This window comes from Platalea leucorodia (assembly GCF_965183815.1).
Source record: "Platalea leucorodia genome assembly, contig: HAP1_HAP1_SCAFFOLD_128, whole genome shotgun sequence".
NCBI classification, from domain to species: domain Eukaryota; kingdom Metazoa; phylum Chordata; class Aves; order Pelecaniformes; family Threskiornithidae; genus Platalea; species Platalea leucorodia.
The window spans coordinates 261,713-285,079 of NW_028121409.1; the positions used below are offsets into that span (position 1 = coordinate 261,713).

A 23,367-nucleotide genomic window follows, 5' to 3' on the forward strand; every position below is an offset into this window, starting at 1 on the left:
TGAACACTGAAGATTATTGAATATAATGAACACTGTTCACCCTGGAGGGAAATGATCAGCAAAGTGCCACAAGGCTTGATGCTGGCACACGTCCTTCAGTCCCCCTCACACAATCCTACCACTCCTCTGAGTGTTTGATGGTGACAAACATGCAGATGGGTCCAAAGAAAGGTAAACAAATTGACAGGAAAAGATTCCCCAGCTCCTTAGTGCATTGGTACAGACACTTCTAGGCCACAAGTCCTGTAACCTCCGGCTGCTGCAAAACAGGGAAAGGCTGACTGCATTGGGTTTACACGGCAAGGTTTGGAGAGGGGCCAGGGCTGCAGGGGTGGCTTCTACGAGAAGAGAGGAGGGGCTGCCCCTGTGTCGGACAGAGCCAGTTCCAGCCAGCTGCAAGACAGATCCATCGCTGCCGAAACCTGGATCCATCGCTGACCAAAGCTGAATCCATCAGCAAAGCTGGTGGTTCTTTCATGATAACATAATTAAGAAAGCTTAAAAAACTCTGCGCAACAAGAGCTGGGAGACAGGAGTGAGAAAATGAGAGGAACAGCCCTGCAAACACCAAGGCTGAGGGCTGGTGCCGATGCTCGATCCTGACACCAAGCACCTTTCTGCATGCTTAGGCAAAAGACCCAAACCTGTCCCGAGCTGGAAGCACTGTGGGCATAGCTGGGGCTATGCGTGCTGGAGCAGGGGGAGGTGGGAGGCAGGAGGGGCTGAGGCAGCGGGGGAGCACGGCTGCGCATGCAGGGCATGATGCTCAGTGCAGACTGAGAAGAAGGAAGGGTCAGGCTGAGAGCGGGGCAAAGGGTCCATCTGGGAAGGGGGAGGAAGAGACAACAGCAGTTGTTTCTGCAGTGGACCCTGGGCAGGCAGGAGGGTGGCTCCCCTCCCCAGCATTGCCTGTCCTCCTGCTCCCACGAGCACCCAGGAAGCAGGGTTTTCCTGGCCAGCCTCGTGGGATGGAGGGCAGCAGCCTCTGGAGTCAGGGCCCTGCCCTGCTCCCCTCCCACCCAAGGGCAGGTCTGGCCCCTGGGAAATTGTTTCAAGATGGCATGCTGTTGGCTGAAGAAGAAAGGACTCCTCCAATGTTTGTCCCGCTCTTCAAAGGCAAGAGACTGTCCTGCCTCTCATGGCGTGTCAGCACCAAGACACTTTTCCCTGATGGTCGATGCATGTTGAGGCCAAGGCCCCATCCCTGAGCCAAGAGTGGCTGATCAGCAGCACTGGGGACACGCCTTGGGCTTGGGCACAAGGGCCAGTGTCCCAGCACAGACAGCTCTGAAGCTCCAGCAGCAGCAGCAGCAGCAGCTCCCAGACCATCTGGCCTGAACAGGCCCTGTGGAATCTCTCTGCCTTCTCCCTGCACATAAAGCTGAACAGCTTGTGAGCCCCAGAGCCCTGGGAGAAAAGCTGCCTCTGGGACTGGAGGGAGAGACCCAGGGAGTGTCAGCCCTGACAGCACACTCCCCTTTTGCCTTCCCTCCCCTTCCCTGTGGACAGCAATGAGCTTTGCAGACTGGTGTGGGCTTTCCGTGAGCGGTTGTGAGATCAGCCGTTAGCAGCGTGAGGGCTTTGGAGAGGCAGGAGAAGCACAGCCCAGAGGCAAGGACTGAGTTTTAGCCCAGCTGCCACGGACCTCTCTCCAAGGGCAGGCTGCAATGATTCAGGACAGCATTTCCATCACGTGCCCCTGTCTTTCCCCAACCCTCCTCCTCCCCTAGGAAGCTCTGGTCCTCTTGGCCACTTCCAGCCCCCCAAATCACCTCAGAGCAGGCCTCTGGGCTGGAGGGAGCAGCCCTGCCTGTGCCTTTTTGTGGAGATACCAACTGCAGCTGGTGCAGAACCTCACTTCTAGACACCAGAGAAGTCCCACAGAGGCTCAGCGCCAGGGAGCCAGCTTCTCCCACTCCCATGGTGATGGAGCTGGGCCACACATCCCGGGGGGATTCTCTGCAGCATCCACTGGCCCCAACCCTGCCCAGCCCTCACAATGACCCTGGGGGTCTCTATGGCACCAGAGCCCCTGCCTGGCCTGCACAGCAACACTCTGGGTCTGCAGAGCTCCACTGGGTGCAAGGAAAGGCATGGGGGTGGCTCTGTCAGCTCACCCTGCGACAGGGATCATGGACAGTCCCCTCTCCCTCTCGCAGGGAGAAAGCAACGGGGTCCTTGGGGAAGGTCCACTCAGGGATCCCCTGAGGCCCAGGATGCTTTGTGGGGCTGGAGATGCCCTGATGCTGCTCACCTAGACATCAACGGCTACAGGCAATGCTCTCCGGTGCAGACGCGCTCTCAACAGCTCAGGCGCAGGGGGCTGGGGAGAAAGAGAGGGTTAGGGACTCGCTTGGGTGCACTGGGGTGTACTGGGAGGCAGGGGAAAGCAACGGGGTCCTTGGGGAAGGTGAGTCAGGGATCCCCCCGGGGCCCAGGATGCTTTGTGGGGCTGGAGATGCCCTGATGCTGCTCACCTGGACATCAATGGCTACAGGCAATGCTCTCTGGTGCAGACGTGCCCTCAACAGCTCAGGCGGACAGGACTGGGGAGAAAGAGAGGGTTAGGGACTTGCTTGGGTGCACTGGAGAGTACAGGGAAGCAGGGGAAAGCAACGGGGTCCTTGGGGAAGGTGCCTCCATGGAAACATGGGGTACGTGAGTTTGTATGGTGGTGCACAGGAAGCAGTGGGATCCTGGGGAAGGGGCCCACCTGGGTGCGTGGCTGTGTACTGCGGCACCCCAAGGTGTAGTGGGTTGTGATGGGATGGATGGGAATGCAATGGGGGCCCTGGGGAAGGGGGCCTGCGTGGGAAAAGAGTGGGTGCAGGGGTGTTCTCTAGAGTTGCAGTGGGGTGCACTGGGGTGTACTGGGATGCCCTGGAGTGCCATGGCCATGGAAAGGCAGGGTCTGGGCCAGCAGAACTCTTGGTACCCACCTCATCCTCCAGTAGTCCCTCGACTTCATCACCTGTAGAGAGACCATGAGACCTCACTGGTCACTGGGCTGTCCCCAGTCCCAGCAAGGGATGGGAGGACCAAACTGCCCTCCAGTTCCTCCAGGGAGGAGATGTCTGAGGGCACCAAAAGGATGGGATGGGGAGCCCCAAAAGGGAGGGGCCACCAAGACAAGAAAGCGGTGGGGGCCCTCCCAGGAGTTTGCAGTGGACCCTGCCAGGGAGGGGACAGGTCCAACCATTCACTGAGGAACTTGGGCTCTGGGCACAAGAAGATTAATTTTTGTGGGCAAAGTGGAGGGAACAGGTGGAATTGTGCGAGGGAGAAAGCTGCATTGCCCGGGGCTGGAGATGCAGGGGAGCCTGGAGGAGCTCCTTGCTTGGGAAAGGGAGAGGCCAAGTCACGGGGTTTCGTGCTCACCACTATGATTCCATTCTGCAGGAGAGCTGATGTCCTGCAGCCAAGAGCTGTCCCCAGACTTGAGCCCCTCCCCGTGGCATTGAGGACTCACCTGAGCATCTGCCGGGGTGCACAGCAGGATGGCGAAGAGCAGGGCCACGCTGAGCACTGCGACCTTCATCTTCCTCTGCAGTGTGGTGAGTCCCGGGTGAAGGTGCAGAAGGTGACGGGCAGATTTATCCCTCCCAGGACTCCTCCTTGCCCCTCCCTGCCCCAAGAGCCCCCAGGGCAAAGTCAGGCTTGGCAGAGACACCAGCCCTGGCAACAAGCCCAACTCTGGCACAGAGTCGCCCCCACCTCCGGCACTGATCCAGACACCTTCCCCAGCATCAGTCCAGCTTCCTGCACGAGGCAGCTGCACGGGGAAGGGCTCACGCATCTGCGGGTGGCGAGGGGGGTGGGCATTGCGTCTCTGACTGCTGGAAACCCTACGGTGACGACCCACCGCTCCAACACAAAGCCACCCTCCAACAGCCCCCCAAAGCAGATGCCCCCACCTTCCAGCGCCCATCAGCTCCCAGCACTGCCATCTCCCAGTGCCGCTCACCTCCCAGGCCAGTCTTTCCTTCCGGGACTCCCCCTGAGATGACGCCAGCCTCAAACCAGGGGTCCCTAAGCAGAATTGTCTCTGAGCCCTCTCCAGCCCCTTGGGTACAGAGGGGGCTGGGACTGACCCCTCTTCTTGGGGCACCAGGGACCCTGGGATTAGGGAATACTGGAAGGTGGGAGGACAACCTGGGGCATGGGCAATGGGCACTGCTGTGTGACTGGGCTCTTCAGACACTGGAGGCACTGGCACTGGGGAGCACTGGTGAATGCCCAGCTACAGCCCACCCCATTTCCCGTGCACTGCAGGCCCCAAACTGGTGCAGTCCCCAGCCACGGCCGCCCCAAAGTGGAGAACGGAGGGGAATATCCCCTGCCCTGGCCCTCACCCTGCCACTGCCTGGGGCCACCGTGCCCTCCCAGACAACGTGCGTCCCACTCTGCAGAGTTGCCCCCGGACAGGGGGTCCCAGTGACCCCATCCCCAACAAGGCTCTGGCGCCAGCCCTGTCCCTGCCTGGGACTTGGCCACAGCTCACCAAAGGCCCTTGTGCCAACAAAGTGTCCCTTCAATGCCTTCGTCCTTGGTCCAGGCCAGCGCTCTCCCTGAGCAGGATGTGGCCATCCAGAGGGACACGATGAAGCGGGCGCTTGTCCCCAGGCAGCCACTCGGAGCTAATTGTGGGGACAGAGCTCCCCTGGCCAGGGGAGGGATGTTTGTCCCCACAGCATCTCTGCTAAGCCTTGTTTGCCCAGGGCCCGTGGCACAAGGAACCTTTTTGGCAAGACTGGTGCTTCAGGAGAGTGCCCGATTAGGGGGAGTCTGGAGGGGGTTAAAGCAGCCTGGAAGCCTGGGCTCCCTCCAGCCCTGGCAGCGGGCAGAGCCCACAGAGGAGGGCAGTGCTGGGGGAAGTGGTGAGGAGCAGGTCCTGGGGCACTGCGCACGCTGGAGCCCAGAAGCAGGGGCAGTCCCGGGGGAGCAGCCTGACACCCGGGGTGTTGCTCTCCTTCGGGAAAGCCTGGTGGCAAGGGAGTCCTGCGGGAGCGGGGCTTAGAGCAGCCTGGGCGGTGGAGCTGTCTCCCTAGGGGCACTGCGTCCCTTTCCCTCTCCCCCGCTGCCTGCCCTGCAGCTATCCCTGCCTTTCCAGGGTGGTTTCCTTCACAGCACCCCTGGTCCAAATGTCACCATCCTGGGGGCCCTGGGCAGCACCCTCTGGCCAGTGTGGGGCAAGGGGGGCGTGGGATTGTACACAAGTGGTTCAGCTCTCCGCGCTGAGTGGGGAGAGCTGCTGGGTGAAGCTGCTGGCCTGGCTCGCACAAGGCAAGCAAAATCTTTTCCAGCAATCTGGCATCGATGCACCCATTCTTTCCAGTCGGGATGCTCACGCGATCTGCCATCGCTGCTCTCTTCAAGGCTGCAGGTGCCCCAAACAGCAGAGGGAACGGCTGGTACCTCTGTTAGCAGGGACATGCTCCTAATGAAGATGGGCCTATTTTGGATCAAGAAGCGCAGGCAGCCCTGTTTTGCCTCCCTGTAGATGCCCACAACTATCAGAAGAGATAGACAACAGGGCAGGTATTCATTCATTTCTGCAAATGGAGAAGACCAGCCTTTTCACTGGTGGTGTGAGTTAGCACTGGGAGGAGATAGGGCCAGTAAGGTCTCAATCAGGAGATGCAGCACGCATTTACATAAAAATGATGAGAGGGCTGGAACACCTCTGCTATGAGGAAAGGCTGAGAGAGCTGGGGTTGTTCAGCCAGGAGAAGAGAAGGCTGCGGGGAGACCTGATTGCGGCCTTTCAGTACTTCAAGGGGGCTTATAAGACAGATGGGGACAGACTTTTTAGGAGGGCCTGTAGCAATAGGACAAGGGGCAATGGTTTTAAACTAAAAGAGGGGAGATTCAGACTAGATAGAAGGAAGAAATTTTTTACGATGAGAGTGGTGAAACACTGGAACGGGTTGCCCAGAGATGTGGCAGATGCCCCATCCACGGAAACATTCAAGGCCAGGCTGGATGGGGCTCTGAGCAACCTGATCTGGTTGAAGACGTCCCTGCCCATTGCAGGGGGGATGGACTAGATGACCTTTAAAGGTCCCTTCCATCCCAAAGCATTCTATGATTCTACGATACGTGTCTCTCTCAGCAGCTGATAATCAGAAGTAACCACATGTAATCACCAGCAAATCCACTAAGCACACAAAAAAACAGCAGCATTGAATGCGCTGGACTCATGGCCTCTCCTGGCTTCATGGGACATCAGCATTATGATAGCAGATCCATGAATGCTTCGGAAGGCTGCCACGTTCCTCTCTAAACTCACCCGCTGTTTGTTATGTGCCACAGGAATTCAAGCTACCACGCTGTGCTTCCCAGTCGCCATTCAGTTCCAAAACCATCCAGCAGTCCACCTCACGTGTCTGAAAGTGAAACAGTGCTCTGCTTTAGCCCTCTGTCTCTGAGGGGGTGAGGGTAATTCACTTTTAGGAGACACAGGCTGGGAATCAAAGGCTGGTGGTAAAAGTCTGGTTTAGGTTGTGAAGTCAGTGGGAGGTTTGCCTCCGTGTCAGTGAATCCAAGGTGTCACTGGTTTTGTTCTGATGACGATACACACTCCTGCCACGGCTTCAAAGAACTAAAAATACACTGATAAGTGGTTCACGAGAACTGTAAATGGCTCAGATTCTTCACTGACATTCTATGTCATTTTTAAGGGTTAGGGATATGGTTATATCTTTACGGGACACTACCTATAAATAAGAGATCTGTTGTGGATCGGTTGCAAAAAGATTTCAGGCAATGACTTGAATATTTGCTTTGGAAATTGCCCAAAGGGCAGGCAGTCACCTGGAAGATTTTCAGTTTGACTGCTTCTGCTTTTGCGCTATTTATTAGATAGCTAAGTTACACAGTGTTATCTATCATGTTTCAATAGGCTGTGAGCTATTTGTATTCTGAAGTTATTTTTAAAAGAGTTGACGAATTGTATCTGATCTGATCTGAATTCTCTCAGTGCCAGGAGGCACACAAGGCGCGAACATCGTTCTTCCACTTCAATCGGTCTGTGGCTGCGTGCCGTGCCGCTTCCGTCCACCCAAGGGCCACAGCGCAGTCTTCTGTTGGTTTTTTCCTCAGGACATGACCGATCCAATTCCATCTCCTCCTCCTCATTTCATTACTGATTTTCTCCATCTCCGCCATTTCGCTTTTTTTTGAAAGTTGATGCTCATCGTTTCTGCAACTTTTTTTTTTTTTTCCCGGGATGAGGTAGTTGGGTGAATTGTATGCACTGTCATAATTGAGGAATACTGAATGAGGAGAGGTCAAGGCTGCCTTTGAGACAAATGCAAATCAGGTGGATGGCGTTTGATAGCCACTTAACATTAAAGGTGCTCCTCAGGAAGATGCCATCTGCTGATTTAATGGCATCTAAAAGGACGTGCTCATGGTTTTGTAGCAGTAGCGTATTGAAAAAGGAAAATGTCACGAGGTTGCCGGTTTGACAAAAGATGGACAGGAGACTTTACAGGGCTGGTCTAAACTGTAGCTAATCTCTCTCCGCCTCCTCCGAGCAGGGCTGAGAGCACTTCTGGGAGTTTCTCTGTTTTTCCTGCAGTCACTTCTGTGAGGCAGTGGACTTTGGACCACATTTATTTCCCAAATAAAGTTTTAGCAAGGTTGTTCTCCTCAGGCTTTGACCTGCCTACAGGATACCTACAAAAGGTATGCCATTATTTTAGAGAGAGAAAGGGGAGAAAAAGAAAAGTGATTGTGCTGCTTCTCCTTTCGTGGAAACACTTGGTTTATCTGTTCATCTTGCCTAGGTATACAGGGTTGGAGCCTAAGCTATGAGCCCAGCTCTCCCCTCTCCCATTTGGAGATGCACCTTCCCCTGCCTCATTGTAGGAAACCCAGGGATGGAGGCAGGGAGGGAGAGAGAGAGACCAACAGAGGCAGGCACGAAAGGGGAGAAGGGATGGGAGGGTTAGAAGGAGAGGGGAGAGACCGCTCTGCAGCACTGGCAGGCATGTCCGTTGCCTTCTCACCAGGCATAATCCCTGTGGGGAACACAAGCTCCCGCAGCCATAACTCATCAATGTCCAGCTGGAAGATGGATCTGCAAGCAGCAAACACCACTCCTTTGCCGTGGAATCACTCTTGGACCATAGCAAAGGTCCCGAGTCCTGCAACCAGGACACCCTGCCCAGGGAAAAGACAAAAGGGCTGATGAATGAGTACTTTAGAGAGAGGAAAAGTGAAAGCTTTGGTAAAAAAAAAACCATGTTCTCCATTTTTTTACTTCCCCTCCTCCAAATATTTGCAACCATCTCTTGGCTAGAGATGATCCCAGGCATTTCCAGCACAAGGAATACCCCTGGGATTTATTCCCAGGGATTATCCGTGGCACAGACCCAGGATAGAATCATAGAATCATAGAATCGTCAAGGTTGGAAAAGACCCTTAAGATCATCGAGTCCAACCGTCAACCTATCACTGCCAAGTCCATCTATACCATGTCTTCGAGCACCGTATCCATCTGTTCTTTAAATACCTCCAGGGATGGAGATTCAACCACTTCCCTGGGCAGCCTGTTCCAAAGTTTGACCACCCTCTCAGTGAAGAAGTTTTTCCTAATGTCTAACCTAAACCTCCCCTGGCATAGCTTAGGCCGTTTCCTCTCGTTCTACAACTCGTTACTAGGGAGAAGAGACCGACCCCAATCTCGCTACAGCCTCCTTTCAGGTAGTTGTAGAGAGCAATAAGGTCTCCCCTCAGCCTCCTCTTCTCCAGACTAAACAAACCCAGCTCCCTCAGCCGCCCCTCATAAGACTTGTGCTCTAGACCCTTCACCAACTTCGTTGCCCTCCTCTGGACATGCTCCAGCACCTCAATGTCCTTCTTGTGGTGAGGGGCCCAACACTGAACACAGTACTCAAGGTGTGGCCTCACCAGTGCCCAGTACAGGGGAACCATCATTTCCCTGGTCCTGCTGGCCACACTATTCCTGATACAAGCCAGGATGCCACTGGGCCTCTTGGCCACCTGAGCACACTGCTGGCTCATGTTCAGGCGGCTCTCAACCAATACCCCCAGGTCCTTTTCCGCCAGGCAGCTCTCCAGCCACTCCTCCCCCAGCCTGTAGCATTGCATGGGGTTGTTGTGACCCAAGTGCAGGACCCAGCACTGAGCCTTGTTGAACCTCATGCAGTTGGCCCCGGCCCATCGATCCAGCCTGTCCAGGTCCCTCTCTAGGGCCTTCCTACCCTCCAGCAGATCCACACTTCCACCCAACTTGGTGTCATCTGCAGACTTACTGAGGCTGCACTCGATCCCCTCGTCCAGATCATCAATGAAGATATTGAACAGAACTGGCCCCAGTACTGAGCCCTGGGGAACACCACTCGTGACCGGCCGCCAACTGGATTTGACTCCATTCACCACCCCTCTCTGGGCTCGGCCATCCAGCCAGTTTTTAACCCAGCTCAGAGTGCACCCATCCAAGCCGTGAGCTTCTCACGGCTTCCCAGCATTCTCCAGGAGAATGCTGTGGGAGACTGTGTCAAAGGCCTTACTAAAGTCCAAGTAGACAACATCCACAGCCTTCCCCTCATGCACTAAGCGGGTCACCTTGTCATAGAAGGAGACCAGGTTAGTGAAACAGGATCTCCCTTTCATAAACCCATGCTGGCTGGGCCTGATCCCTCGGTTGTCCCGCACTTGCTGCATAATGGCACTCAAGGTGACCTGCTGCATGACCTTCCCCGGCACCGAGGTCAGGCTGACAGGCCTGTAGTTCCTGGGATCCTTCTTTCCACCCTTCTTGTAGAGGGGCGTCACGTTTGCTAGTTTCCAGTCATCTGGGACCTACCCAGTTGACCAGGACTGCTGATAAATAATGGAGAGAGGCTTGGCCAGCTCCTCTGCCAGCTCCCTCAGTATTCTCGGGTGGATTCCATCTGGGCCCATGGACTTGTGCACATCCAGGTGGAGGAGCAGGTCAGTGACTGCCACCTCTTCAACAACCGGGACTTCACTCTGTGTCCTATCTCGGTCTCCCAGCTCAGGGGCCTGAAAAACCCGAGGATGACGAGCTTGACTATTAAAGACTGAGGCAAAGAAGGCATTAAGTACCTCTGCCTTCTCCTCATCCTTCATGGCAAGGTTACCTTCTGTATCCAACAAGGGAGGGAGATTCTCCCTGGCCCTCCTTTTGTCACTGACATATTTATAAAAACTTTTTTTGTTGTCTTTAACGGCGGTGGCCAGTTTAAGTTCCAGCTGCGCCTTCGCCTTTCTGATCTTCTCCCTGCATATCCTCACAACATCCTTGTAGTCCCCCTGAGTCACCTGCCCCTTCTCCAAAGGCGGTAAGCTCTCCTTTTTTTTCTGAGCTCTAGCCAAAGCTCTCTGTCCAGCCAGGCCGGTCTTCTCCCCCGCCTGCTCGACTTGCGGCACATGGGGACGGCCTGCTCCTGCGCCTTTAAGATTTCCTCCTTGAATAACGTCCAGCCTTCCTGGACTCCTTTGCCCTTCAGGACTGCCTCCCAAGGGACTCTGTTAACCAGACTCCCGAACAGCCCAAAGTCCGCCCTTCTAAAGTTCACGGTAGCGGTCTTGCTGACCCCCTTCCTTACCTCTCCTAGAACTGAAAACTCTATCATGTCATGGTCGTTGAGCCCAAGACAGCCTCCGACCACCACATCGCCCACCAGGCCTTCTCTGTTCGTGAACAGCAGGTCCAGCGGGGCGCCTCCCCTGGTTGGCTTGCTTACCAGCTGCATCAGGAAGTTCTCTCCCACACACTCCAGGAACCTCCGAGACTGCTTCCTCTCTGCCGTGTTGTATTTCCAGCAGATATCTGGTAAGTTGAAGTCTCCCATGAGAACAAGGGCTAGGGATTGTCAGACTTCAGCCAATCGCTTGTAGAATACTTCATCTGTTTCCTCGTCCTGGTTGGGTGGTCTGTAACAGACTCCCACCATGATATCTGCCTTCTCCTCTACACTAGAGAAACTGTGAGAGTCCTCCGGAAAGATCCTACAGGCTGTGGGATGCCTGAGTTTTAGGAGAACCCTCCAGGATACTCATCCACATTGTCCTGCAGCCAGAGACTTTCCACACAGAGGGCTGTGAAGATTTCTCCCCCAGTGAGCCCTCAGCATCCCCCCACTCAAGGCTGCCTTTAACCTTTCTCTGCATCACACAGAGGCAGCACACGTTCCTCCTCCACATGAAAATCCTCCCAGAAGGTCCCATAGGCGGTGGGATGTACCCGCTTTACGAGATCCCTCCAGGAACCACAGATGCTTTTCCCAGCAGCCAGAGACTTTCTGTGCAGAGGGTTGTGAAGATTTCTCCCACAGTCAGCTCTCTGCATCCTCTCACCCCACACGAACTTTAATGTCTTTCTGCCCCACTCCTCTCCCTTTGGTGCCTGCAGGCAGAGCCCTCAGCCCTGCTGCCCTTTGCAGAGGAGCTGCTCCTGGGCAGAGCTGTCTCTCTGCAGTGCTGCCCTCTTGCCAGGAGCTCCCTCTGTCCCAGGAGCCCAGCCCAGCTCAGCAGCACAGGACCAGCCCAAGGCAGCACTTTCTCTGCCCCCTCTGGGCTCCCTCCAGGTGTCCCTGGGGCTGCAGGGGAACCTGCTGTGAAACAGCCTGAAGGATTCATCGATGTCCCCTCCCTTAGCTGGGGAGAGACACTTACTCCCACCAGTGGCATTTCTTCTGTCAGGAGAAAGATTTGGGCATGAGAATCATGTTTTCTTTTCCCATCATTAGACAGGACACCCAGAGAGGGACAGGGAATGATCTCCTTTACCCCTGGGGAGTGAGGGGATTCAGCTGAGTCAGTCGAGGCATCTCCTTCTGGGTTTGTAGTCCTTGGGCTAGAAGGGGACTAAACTTTATCCCATGCCTGCCACAGCCCCACAGGTGGTGGGTTTCTTCTTGCCTCAGTTCATACATGTGCACAAAATAGGCTCCTGCATGTGAGTTCCTTGTCTCAGTTCCCATGCTCATTGCTGGGGGTGGAGGCCAGGAGGGAGCTGTTCACACACAAACACCTGGTGACATTGGAGGTGCCAGAGGTGGTCAGGCAAAAATGCCAGGAGGCCTGCATGGAGGAGCAAGGACCTCCTGGCCAAACTCAGACATGAAAAGGAGCACAGAGAGGGTGGAAGCAGGGACAAGTAACCTGGGAGGAATATTGAGAGACTGTCCAAGCATGCAGAGAGGCAGTCTGGAAAACTGAAGCCCAAGTAGAACTGAATCTCATGAAGGATGTTAATGGCAACAGGAAGGGTTTCTGTAGTGACAGAGCTGACAAAAGCTATGGCAAAAGCTCTGAAAAAAGTGGGTGCACTGCTGAAGGAGGTGGGGGACCTATGACACAGGAGATGGGAAAGGCCATGGTACTGAATGCTGCCTTCACCTCCTCCTTTACTGGCAAGACAGGCCTTCAGCAATCCCAGTCCCAGAGACCAGTGGGGAAAGTCAGGAGCCAGGCAGCCATACCCCTGGTGCAAGAGGATCAGGTCAGGGAATACGTAAGCAATCTGGACATACCTAAGTCTCTGGGCCCTGATGGGATGCAGCCACGAGTGCTGAGGGAACTGGCAGATGTCATTGCGAGGCCACTCTCAGTAATCTTTTACCAATCATCAAAACTGGGGGAAGTGGCTGAAGAGTGGAGGAAATCAAATGTCAGTCCTATCTTCAAGAAGAGCAAGAAGGAGGACCCAGGGAACTGCAGGCCACTCGACCTCACCTCTCTCCCTGGCAAGGTGATAGAGCAAAGAATCCTGGAAACTATGTTTCCAGGCACATTGTACTGGTTTTGGCTGGGAGGGAGTTAATTTTCTTCATAGCAGCCCGTATGGTGCTATGTGTGGGATTTGTGACCAAAACAGTGTTGACAGCACCCCAATGTTGTAGCTAGTGCTGAACTGGGTTTGCACAGCATCAAGGCCTTCTCTGCTTCTCTCCCTTCCTCCCCAGCGAGTAAACTGTATTTGTGGATGAGGGAAGAGCAGGGGACCTCATTTAGCAAGGCAAAGCTTTACCCTGTGTCTTGGTGTCCATGTGCAGGTTTTGGTAGCGGGGGGGGCTGCAGGGGTGGTGTCTGTGAGAAGAGACCAGGGGCTGCCTCCATGCCAGGCAGAGCTGCTTCCAGCTGGCTCCCAGCAGACCCATCGCTGGCCAAAGCTGAGCCCATCAACGAGGATGGTGGAACCTCTGTGAAAGTGTATTTAAGAAAGGTCACAACCGCCAAAGTGGGAGAGGAGTGAGGGAAACAATAGTGGGAGAAACAGCCCTGCAGGCACCACGGTTGGTGAAGAAGGAGGTGCTTCAGGCACCAGAGCAGGTTCCCTGCAGCCCATGGCAGAGAGCACGGTGGAGAAGGTAAGCCCTGCAGTCTGTGGAGGACCCAGCACTGGAGACGTAGGATATTTCCTGCAAGAATGGTGGCTTGAGGAGAGCCCATGCTGGAGCAAGTTCGTCTCAAAGGACTGTAGCCCACAAGATGGACCCCATGGGAAAAGTGTGAGAAGGAAGGAGCAGCAGAGAGGACCTGTTCTGGACTGACTACAGCCTCCATTGCCCATCCCCCTGCACTGCTCAGGGGTAGAAGAGTTGGGAACAAAGGGGTGAAGCTGAACTGGGGAAAACAGGGTGGTGGGAGGGAGGCCTTCCATGGGGAAGGAGATAAGGTCTTCCACCAGTCCCACAATTCTTCCACCCTCAGCCTTTGCAGCTGCCCATGCCTGGCCTGCCCACTTACCTTTGCCACTGTCACGTTTGTACAAGGCCCCCACACATCTTGGCACAGCCAGTGCGAGCTGGCCTCCACCAAACGTGGAGCCCACGGGGCCTTGGAGGCAGGGAGGGGCCAGGTCCCCTCTGCCGGAGGCTGGGCACGGCTTTTCCCTGGGAACCTCCCTGAGGAGCCTCCTCCTGTGTGTCAGCCTGGGGCCTGGCACCGCTGCCACAGGGACAAGGGCTGGGGGGGCAAGGCAGGGCTGAAGTAGCTCAGCTGGGAGAGCGTTAGACTGAAGATCTTAAAGGTCCCTGGTTCAACCCCGGGCTTCAGCAATCATTTTCTCCTTTACATGTTTGCAAAGCCCATCTGCCTTCTTCCAGCCTGCCCCAGCCCTGCTTGCTCCTTCACCTCTTGCCAGAGCACCATCGCGGCTCTGCAGCTGTAGATCTGTGGCTTAGAAGGAGCCTTCCTCCAGCACCAACAGTCCCCAGCCCCTCCCGGGGCAGGACTCTCCCTTCAGAGCTCCTCTGGGGTGGTCTCCAGCTGTCCCGCCTTCCCTGCTCCACAGGGATGGAGATCTCTCCTCTGCAGGGTCTCTGCAAAGACCCTGTCTCTCTCCTCTTTCTCATTCTCAGTGGTGCACAGACTGGTCCCATCCTCACACACCTCCTTCACCTGGACCCCATTTCCCAGACCAGAGGCCACCATCCCCACAGTCCCAGGGAGACGCACGCCTAGGAACTGAGTCCTGAATGGCAGCATCCTCCCTCCAGAGCTCTGTCCCAGTAAGACCTCTGATGTGCCCAGGACAGCTGACAAAGCCGTGCTGAGGATCATTCAGCTGGTGCTCTCCAGCTGTCCAGCAGCTCCACAGGAGTTTGGCTTTTAAAGTAACTGAGCGCCAGTGAGAGGGCAGGGGGAGGGAGAGACTGTCTGTCCAAGCAAGGTTACTGTCTGGCCAGCTTTGAGCATGAGCCTGAAAAAGCTTGGCTGCAGGGTCAGAGCCTGCAGGACTCTCACTGCTCCCAAAGAGTCCTTCTAGGTTGCTCCTGAGCAAGAATAGGAGAGTCACTGATAAGGATGGGCCCTGGGGCCATGTGTGCAAAGCAGACTGGATGAGCAGCCCATCCCCTTACCTCCTCCACTCAACCCCTCCAGATGTTCACGGTGACTGCGGTCTGGTTTTCATTCCCCCAAACCCTCTCTGCCAGGCAGGGGCTCACTGGGGAATAAATCTATGGCACTGGGCGACACAACTGCCCCAGCTGTAGCACCACGAGGACACCACCCCTGCGTGTGGCCAAACCGTCGGCCTTTCAGTTAACAGCTGACCATGCTCACCCACCCTGCCACAGAGACCCTTAGCCCCAGGGAGACGGAAGCTTGCCCTTCCCCCCACCTCCAGGGATGCTGGGGGGTAGAGGGGTGCAGGGGGATGTCCAGTGCCTGGATGAGGGGCTGTGAGCTTTCTGCTCCCGTGTCCCCTCCACCGCATGCCCTGGGCTGCCATCAGAGCCTGGGGGCACCTCAGCCCAGGGAGGGCATTTCCCTCAGCCTGTTGCTCTGCTCCTGCTGTGGAGCTGGAGACAGATGTGACACAGAGGGCTGTAGCCCTGGGGGGCAGGGGAGGCTCAAGGGAAGGGCTTTGCTCCTCTCCATCAAAACACCCCAGGGTGGGCCAGAGTGTGGGAGCAGCGCCTGCAGCAAGAGCCTGCTTCTGCCCCATTGCCCTGCAGAGACGTGGAGGGGCAGTGCTCTGTAGCACAGCCCTGTGCCAGGATCAGGCCCCAGTGCAGAGGCAGTCTGGACTTCCCCCATCTCAGGAGGGTTCAAATGCTCTTTTCTGCACACCTGAGCAGAGAGAGCCTGTTTCATGGCATTTTGGGGCCTGAACTATCTGGCCCTGCAGGCTGGGTCTGTGCTCTGGAGCAATGCAGGATCATCCCTGTGCCCCAGGTCTGGGCTTGCTCCTGCAGCTCCCGAGGACCTCCCTGAGGCCGTGACAGTGAGACCCCAACCCTCTGCACTGCTGCCCCACGCTGGGGAGAGCACGGCTGTGGGAAGTCCACAGGAGAGCAGTGTTTCCAGGGCGAGACCCCCAAGGGGATGGGTGACACCCATGGGCACTGCAAACACAGCTTCCATGCCATGGGAAACCCCCACCGGGGCAGGCTCCAGCCCTGCATCTCCACAGGGAGAGATGGGCCCAGGGCTCCGGATGGAGGGGCTGGCTTGGGACCGGGGGCTGCCAGCAGGAAAGCTCTAGGGACCAGGGCAGAGGGGTGTGTGAGCCTGGGCTCCCCCTGGGACACCCCAGGGTCACCCCAGGGCTGGAGGAGCTCCCAGCAGGGAATGGGGCAACACTGCTGTGGGAGGGAAAAAGCAATTGGGGAACCCCGAGGTGAAGAGATGGACACTCATGGGACCTTGGAGAGAGACATTTTGGCTGGAAACTGTGGCTGCCAGGATGGAAATGGCTCTGTCAGCAGGAATATTCCCCAGGAACCATGAGCTCTCGCAGCCCCACAATCTGACCCCGAGACTGCTGTCCGTCCTTGAGAAGTGCCCCTTCCCCACCACCATGTCTTTGTGCTCTGCTCCTCCCAATCAGCCTCAGGGAGACACCCTGACACCTGGCCAGGCAAGCACCAGCTCTGGCTCAAACCCCTAAAGGCTTTTAATAAGAACAAATATGGAAGCATGATGCAAAAACAGGGGAACAAATATAGAGGAAATGCCCGGCTGTTTCTGCTGCCTGTGGGAAAAGGGAGACGGTTCCCTGGTGCTCACGGCTCTCCCAGCTGCACAGACCTCTCCTCCCTCCTGGCTGCACCCAGCTGCATGGCAGGGACGGGCTCTCCTGGCGCGGGGCTCAGGGACTGTTGTGCACTGAGCTCCGGTGGCACAGCCTGTGTGTCCTCAGGGGGATGTGCCAGAGACACCTCTTCAGCATCGTCATAGCCTGTGCTCTCTGGGGACAGGGACCAGGCATCTCCCTCAGCTCCAGGGGCCCCAGTGCGTCTCTGGGAGCACAGCTTTGCCCCTGCAAGCAGCAAGGCAGCCATTGCACGTTCGCCTCATGCCCTCCTGCTCTGTACATCACCTTCCTCCCTTCTCCTCACCAGTCCGGAGATGTTCAACTCCCTCTCCCTATCCCAGGCCCCCAAGGAAAACTCCTGGTGCATTTTCCCCCATCCCAGGAGGTTGGGCTCTCAGTACAGCAAGGATTCATCCGGCACCAGGGATGGCAGCCCAGGAACCAGCAGCGCTCTCTTTTCCTCTCACCTCCAGGTGCATCCCTGGGCCCTGCTGCCTCCTCTGGTGCCCTGGCCATTTCCCAGTCTCCCTGCCCAGGGGCAGCATCATCCCCAGGGTCAGAAACCTCCCTGGCATCATCATAGCCATCCGCTGGGTCACCTCCGGGCAGGACAGGGATGTCTGAAAGGAGAGGGGAGCTGGTGACAGGGAGAAGATACATTTGCAGAGCAGAGGATGGGAGGATGCGCAGGGACGTGGGGCTCAGACACCGGTGTTGGCAGCACCACAGGAGACACCACTCCATGTCCTCCCCAGCTCCAACAGTGACACTCAGTGACACCGCTGTTCTTCACATGTCTGCAGGGAGGAGAGATCCACTCCTTCCCGCACCCTATTACCTGCTGCTGATCCCGGACCATCCTCCTCCTTGCTGTCCCTGGCGTAGGGCTGCAGCTTGGTCAGGGACCCCTCTGAAGAGGAGCCTGGAGAGAGGCGCAGCGGCTGTTAGGGGAGTGTGCTCTGCTGACCAGGCCTGTGGTCAGTGCTGCTGGGGACGGGGGACCCCCAGAGGCAGGGCTGAGTGGGGAGAAGAGCTCAGGACTCACCCTGCTCCCCTGGGACAAACCCTGTCTCAAAGGGGCTCCCAGAGCTGCCCTGGGACAGCCCATTCCCTCCCCCCTCAGGTGTCCCATAGGGGTGCAGGGACAGGCAGAGAGGGGCTGTCCCCAGCTGGGACGGGAAGAACTGGTGGGGAGGAAGCTCCTCTCTTGGGCCCAGGACCTGGCTGCTCTCCCCACAGCCCCCACAGCCCCAGCACTGCAGGGACCATGGGCCAGGGGACTGCAGGGGGTCAGCCATGGGTGGGGGGTGAGGGGGAAGAGCCTGGCAGATGTGCCCCCCGGGAGGAACCCACACCCACCTGAGCCACTGAACCTCGCCTGCTTCTCCCACGCCGGGCTGTAACCGATCTCCTCGTACACGGCCTCAGGGAAGGGCTCCCAAGCTCTCCCAGAGCCTGTGGACAGCAGCAGGGCTGGCCCAGGGACAGGCAGAGACGGGACAGGATCCCGCTCTGCTCCCCCACCTTTGGTCCTCTGGGCCAGCAGACGGCTACTGCCACAGCACAGTCCTGCTCCCCGAGCCCACCTCTGTCATTTCTGTCCTCAACCCATCCCTATCTCCTGCGACAGCCTTTCAACATCCCCTGTGCCCCTCTGGCCCCTGGGTCAGGTCCCTCATGCAGAGCTTGGAGCAGCTCGCACCTTTCCTCTCCCTTTTCTGCCTCATGGCCCCTTCCCTGCTGGGTGGAGGTCAGCGCTGGACAGAGGAACAGCCTGGGGGCCTGAAACCATGGGGATCGACCCTGCTGCCCCGCATCCCTCCTGGCATCTCCCCTGCCCCACAGCTCCCTCCACAGCTGCCCAGAGAGCTGCCAGTGTGAAGTCCTCATCTGTTTCCCCTTTGCGCCCATCTCCCCCAGCCCAGCTCTGCTACTTCTGTCCTCCTCCCGTCCCTATCTCCTCCCATGTCTGGACTCTCTCTGCCCCTTGCTGCTGGTGGCCCATGGTCAGGCAGTCAAGGAGGCGGTGCATGGGAATGAAGGCAGCACACACCCTTATCCCCCCAGCTCTGCCTGTGCCACTCACTCACACCTCACAGCACCCCTGGCCTTGCCAGGAGGCATCTTTCCCCGCCACCCACCTCTGCGCCCAGCCCTGGCGCTTCGCACTTGCCCGGCCAGGAGGGCCAGGACAAGGCAGAGAAGGGCCCCCAGGATGATGCAGATGATGACGGGCAATGAGACTCTCCCGCTGGCGGTCGGACGGCCCCGGGTGGGATCTGCATGGCAGGAGCACAAAAAGGGCAGCACCAGGCCTGGGAGAGGTGGGGAGCTGGGACACCCCAGTCCTGACCCCCATTACACCAGGGGTAGACAACCCCAGGAGTGAGTCATGAGGAAGATCCCACCCTGATGGGGAAATGCCAACCCCCCGCCCCACTGCTATCCCAGTGCCTCCTCCTGGGAGTTTCACATCCTGGCAAGGAGACACTTCCTTCCCACCATGGGTCACAGCTGGACATGAGAAGAACCAGCGCCGGTGCGGAGGACAGGTTACCTGGTCGGGGGGTTGCAGCTGCTGTCCTGGGTACAGCTGTAGAAGAGAAGAAGGAGAGCTGGGCTGAGAGGGTGGGTGTTCAAAGTCTCCTCTCTGACATGCTGTGTGTGCAGGTGTGCACATGTATCCCTGACACAGCCCACCCAAATTGCCCCTCCTGCAAAAATCGTCAGGGTGGCCAGGACAGAGCCCAGGGCCCTGCTCTGGGTATTGGGCAGGATGGCGCAGGCAGCCCAGGAGATGCCCCTGGGGGCTGCAGGGCCCTGCAGGCAGAAGCCAGAGGACATCCAGCCCCACAGAGGCTGCAGCCCACTTGGCACCAGGCTCCCAGGCTGCACAAGGATGGCCTTGCTCGCAGGAGCTCTGCCAGTAGCTCCATCAAGGGTCCCAGCCCTGCCACTCACCTGAGCAGCGCACGGCAGCATCCTCCTTGTGCCGGCAGGCACCGCTGTCCCCAGGCCGAGCCCAGCAGTCCTGCAGAGATGGCTCTGTCCCCCGGCACTCCACCTGCTCCAGCCAGATGGGGCCCGTCCCCTCCCCAAACGCAGCCTCGCCCAGGGCAGACACCGCAGGGCCACAGCCCAGCTGCCTGCAGGCCACCTCGGCATCCTGCATGTCCCAGGAGTCGTCGCACACCGTCCCCCAGGAGCCGCGGTGCCAGACCTCCACTCTGCCCGAGCACCCACTCTCGCCTCCCACGGCACGAATCTTCTCCCTGTCTGGAGAAGGCAGAGACCTCCCAGGGCACCGGGACAGCAGGCAGAGCCCTGCCAGGCCAGAGGGGCATGCAGAGGAGCAGCTACCTGTGCAGCTCGTGGAGTTTGGGCACATGGTCCCCAGGGCTGGGGGTGTTTCTGGCCGACTCCCTGCAGAAGAAAATGCTGCGGTGAAGGGGCTGCTGAAGGGGGTCGTGCAGCAGAGCGTGGGGCTGAGCTCTGCTCACGCCTCCCCGTGCCGCCTCGCTCACGGCAGCAGCTGAACCCCAGTCATTCAGGGGACACGCACGGCAATGTGGGGGACCCTGACTGCTCAGCCCCAGAGGGACCCTGGTTCACAGAGCAGCAGGAGGGTGTCCATGGAGGGGACGCTCCTTGGAGCCCTGGCTGGGCTCTTCTGAGACCTCGCCTGCAGACACCTCTGCCTGTCCCGGGCGCTGCTGGGAGCCTGGCTGGCAACTGCTGGGGAATGTGTGGGGCTCTGAGAGCTGAAGTCCCATTTGTGCCACCACAAGCAGCAGGGTCTGGCCCGTAAAGTCAAAGCCCCTGTGGGCCCTGTCTCTGCGCTTGACTGTGCCCAGCAGGGAGCAGGAGCTGGGGGGATGCTGGTGCCCGGGGAGCTCCGAATTACCATTGCAGGTGATGTGGGTTTCGTCTCGCAGGTCATCACACGACTGTGGGTCCCAGGGAGCAGAAGGACACTGCCAGAAGGAGCTGTTTCTCTCCCCACACTCCACGCGATCCAGCCAGGTGAGGCCAGACACCCTACCATAGGGCAGGCGTGTTTCCAGGGTCCCTTCATCCCCACAGCCCAGCTCCTTGCATGCCAGCGACACCGTTTTGGGAGTCATTGAGTTGGAGCAAACGGTCCCCCATGTGCCATTGTAGAACACCTGCAGGCGCCCGGAGCAGTTGGTGCTGTTGTGCAGCCTCAGGGCCATGAAATCTGGGAGGAAAGAGCCCAGAGGGGAACAGGCTGGTCTGGGGCTATGGGAGCAGAGAAGCCTCTTCACCCCCCAGGCCCTCAGCCAGGCAGAGGCACGGCCAGCAAGTCACCCTTTTGCCAGGGGCAGAGAGAAGTCCCTGACGGACAGACACCCATGCCCTCCGCGCTAACCCTTGGGGACAGCTCAGCTTACAAGGGGCCCCCAGTGGGACCGAGGGGGTTTGTGCATGGGTGTCCCCAGGACAGGCTCAGGCAGGGGCTCAGAGGCAGCCAGGGACAGCCTCGGCCGTTGACGGCTCTCCCCTTGTCCCCGTCTCCCTGGGCACTGGGCTCCCACCACAGCTCCCAGCACAGACCTGAGCAGACGACTCCTGCGTCCTCTTTGTGCCCGCAGTCGTGCTGCCCCCAGGACCCTGCCGGGCAGTCCCAGAGAGCAGCTTCGGCCCCGGAGCAGTTCACGCTGTCCAGCCATATCTGACCGGAGCCTTCCCCGAACTGAGCGGAGCCAACCGCCTTCACCGCCCCTCCGCAGCCCAGCTGGTGGCAAACGACGGCAGCATCAGACAGGTCCCATTGGTCATCGCAGACAGTCCCCCAGCTGCCCTGGTGGTAGATCTCCACTCTCCCAGCACAGCGCCCGGGCCCGTTCACCAGCCGGACCTGCCGGCTCCCTGCAGCAGGAAGAAACCCCAGCTGCCATCAGGGGCCGGCTGCCCACCCAGCCCAGAGCCTGGGGGGCCTGTGCAGTGCCACTCACCCCAGCAAACGACCCCCACGTCCTCTGCAATCCCTGCTGCCAGTGCGCTCATGGGCAGGGAGGTGTTGCATTGGGTCAGGTTGGCCTCGTGCCCTGCGCACCGGACCCCTCGCAGCCCCACGGGACCCGTCCCTCTCTGAGGCTTCGGGGGGTTGTAGGCTCTCTCTGCCTCTCCGCACCGCAGCTGCCGGCACACCACGCTGGCCTCCTGCATGTCCCACTGCTCATCCAGGACTCGGCCCCACGTCCCGCGCTGCAAGATCTCCACTCGCCCGTCGCACCGGCTCCCTCCACCCACCAGCCGCAGGGCTGTGGAGCTGCCTGGGCCTGGGGAGAGCAGCCATGCCCCAGCCCTCAGCAGCACCAGGCAGCCCACAAACCTGCAGCACCTCTCCAGGCTCTCCAACCCTCACAACCCCCTGCAGCTCACCCGTTCGCCCCCAGCCCTCTGCGGTCAGCTTCAGGAGCAGCTTTCCACAGGCTTGCTTCCCCAGTCCCTGAGCCTTCCTGAGCAAGACCCTCTCTTTGCTCTTGGTGGGGCAGAGCCACCCAACACGTCCCTGCTGAGGCAGATGGGGCAGCTCCCGCAGGAGGGAGCAGCAGCCGGCGGTGGCCTGGGGACAGGCAGCCCCAGGACAAGCCTTGCCTCACCTCAGCGCTGGCATTGGCACTGCTGAGCCATGGGGCAGAGTACACATGCCTCTGCCCCTCTGCATCCCTGGGGATCTGGGCCTGGGAGCCTGTGTCCCTGGCAGGGAGCAGAGCAAGGGGGGCCTTTCCGATCAAACAGGAGAAGTTTGGGCCTGATCCCCTGTGTGGGGCAGAGATTCCTGGTGAAGCTAGGGTTTCTTTCGTCAGAAATTCACCCTGCTGCTACCATGAGGTCCTCTGCTTTGGGTGGCCATGTCACACCCAAGGGACAAATGGAGTTAACACAGCATTGTCCCAGCACTCACCTGAGCAAATCACAGCAGCATCGTTCTCATGGGAGCACGGTGAGGCCCCCAGGGCGGTCACTGGGCACTGTCCCAGGTGGGCTTCAGTTCCATCACAGTGGAATGAATCTCTCCAGACAGGTCCCGTGCCTCTCCCAAAATGCCCTCCTCTGGGAATGGACTCAGCAAACCCGCAGTCGAGGTGACGACAGAGAACGTGGGCGTCCGAGAGATCCCAGCGGGAGGCACAGAGGGTGCCCCAGGTCCCCAGCACATAGACCTCCACCCTCCCCTCACACGCCGTGCTGCCGTTCACCAGCCTGAACCCTGTGTCATCGGGAACAGAGAAGGATGAGACAGGGCAGACTTGTGCTCTCACTTCCTCAGGAGCTGGAGGAGCAGCCAAATGGAGGAAAGCCTGTCTTTCTCCTCCTTCTGCACAATTTTAAGGCTGCAGACAACCACATCACCCCTCCAGCCCTCACACCCAGCACAGCATGGCACTGCCCCGGCCCTGCTCCCCTTGGCCCCAGCACACCCCCAGATATGGAACACCCCACCCTCAGTCCTTACGTGTACAGGTGACACCAGTGGCGTTCGTGTGGGCGCAGGGCTGGTCTCTGCGGGATCCCCTGGGGCAGGAGATGAGAAGGGATTCATTCCCCACACACTGCAGCTCTCTGTCCCACATGGCACCAACACCTTCTCCAAAGTGAGCTGCCCTGGGCACAGACAGGGCTGCGCCACACTGCAACTCCCCGCAGACCACGTCGGCAGCTTTGGGACCAAAGTCTGAGTCACAGACAGGTTTCCACTCATTCCCATCACGGATCTCCACGCGTCCTGAGCAGGGGCTCTCCCCTCCGACCAGCCGGACAAATCCTGGAGCAATCAAAGTCCCCGGAGAGTTCCC

The 23,367-nt window shown here is 58.3% G+C and overlaps 1 protein-coding gene across 1 annotated transcript; it reads right to left on the bottom strand.

The window, feature by feature from the left end:
* Window positions 1-229: 229 nt before the first annotated feature.
* On the bottom strand, window positions 230-22,781 carry LOC309603580 (scavenger receptor cysteine-rich domain-containing protein SCART1-like; the record flags this gene model as incomplete). The annotated part of the gene is made up of 9 exons (XM_082338390.1): window positions 230-259; window positions 645-776; window positions 2,478-2,546; window positions 3,470-3,544; window positions 3,965-4,116; window positions 20,448-20,762; window positions 21,119-21,433; window positions 21,520-21,840; window positions 22,476-22,781. Coding segments are annotated over 9 exons (1,715 nt in total), but the record flags the coding sequence as incomplete, so codon positions are not given.
* Window positions 22,782-23,367: the final 586 nt, after the last annotated feature.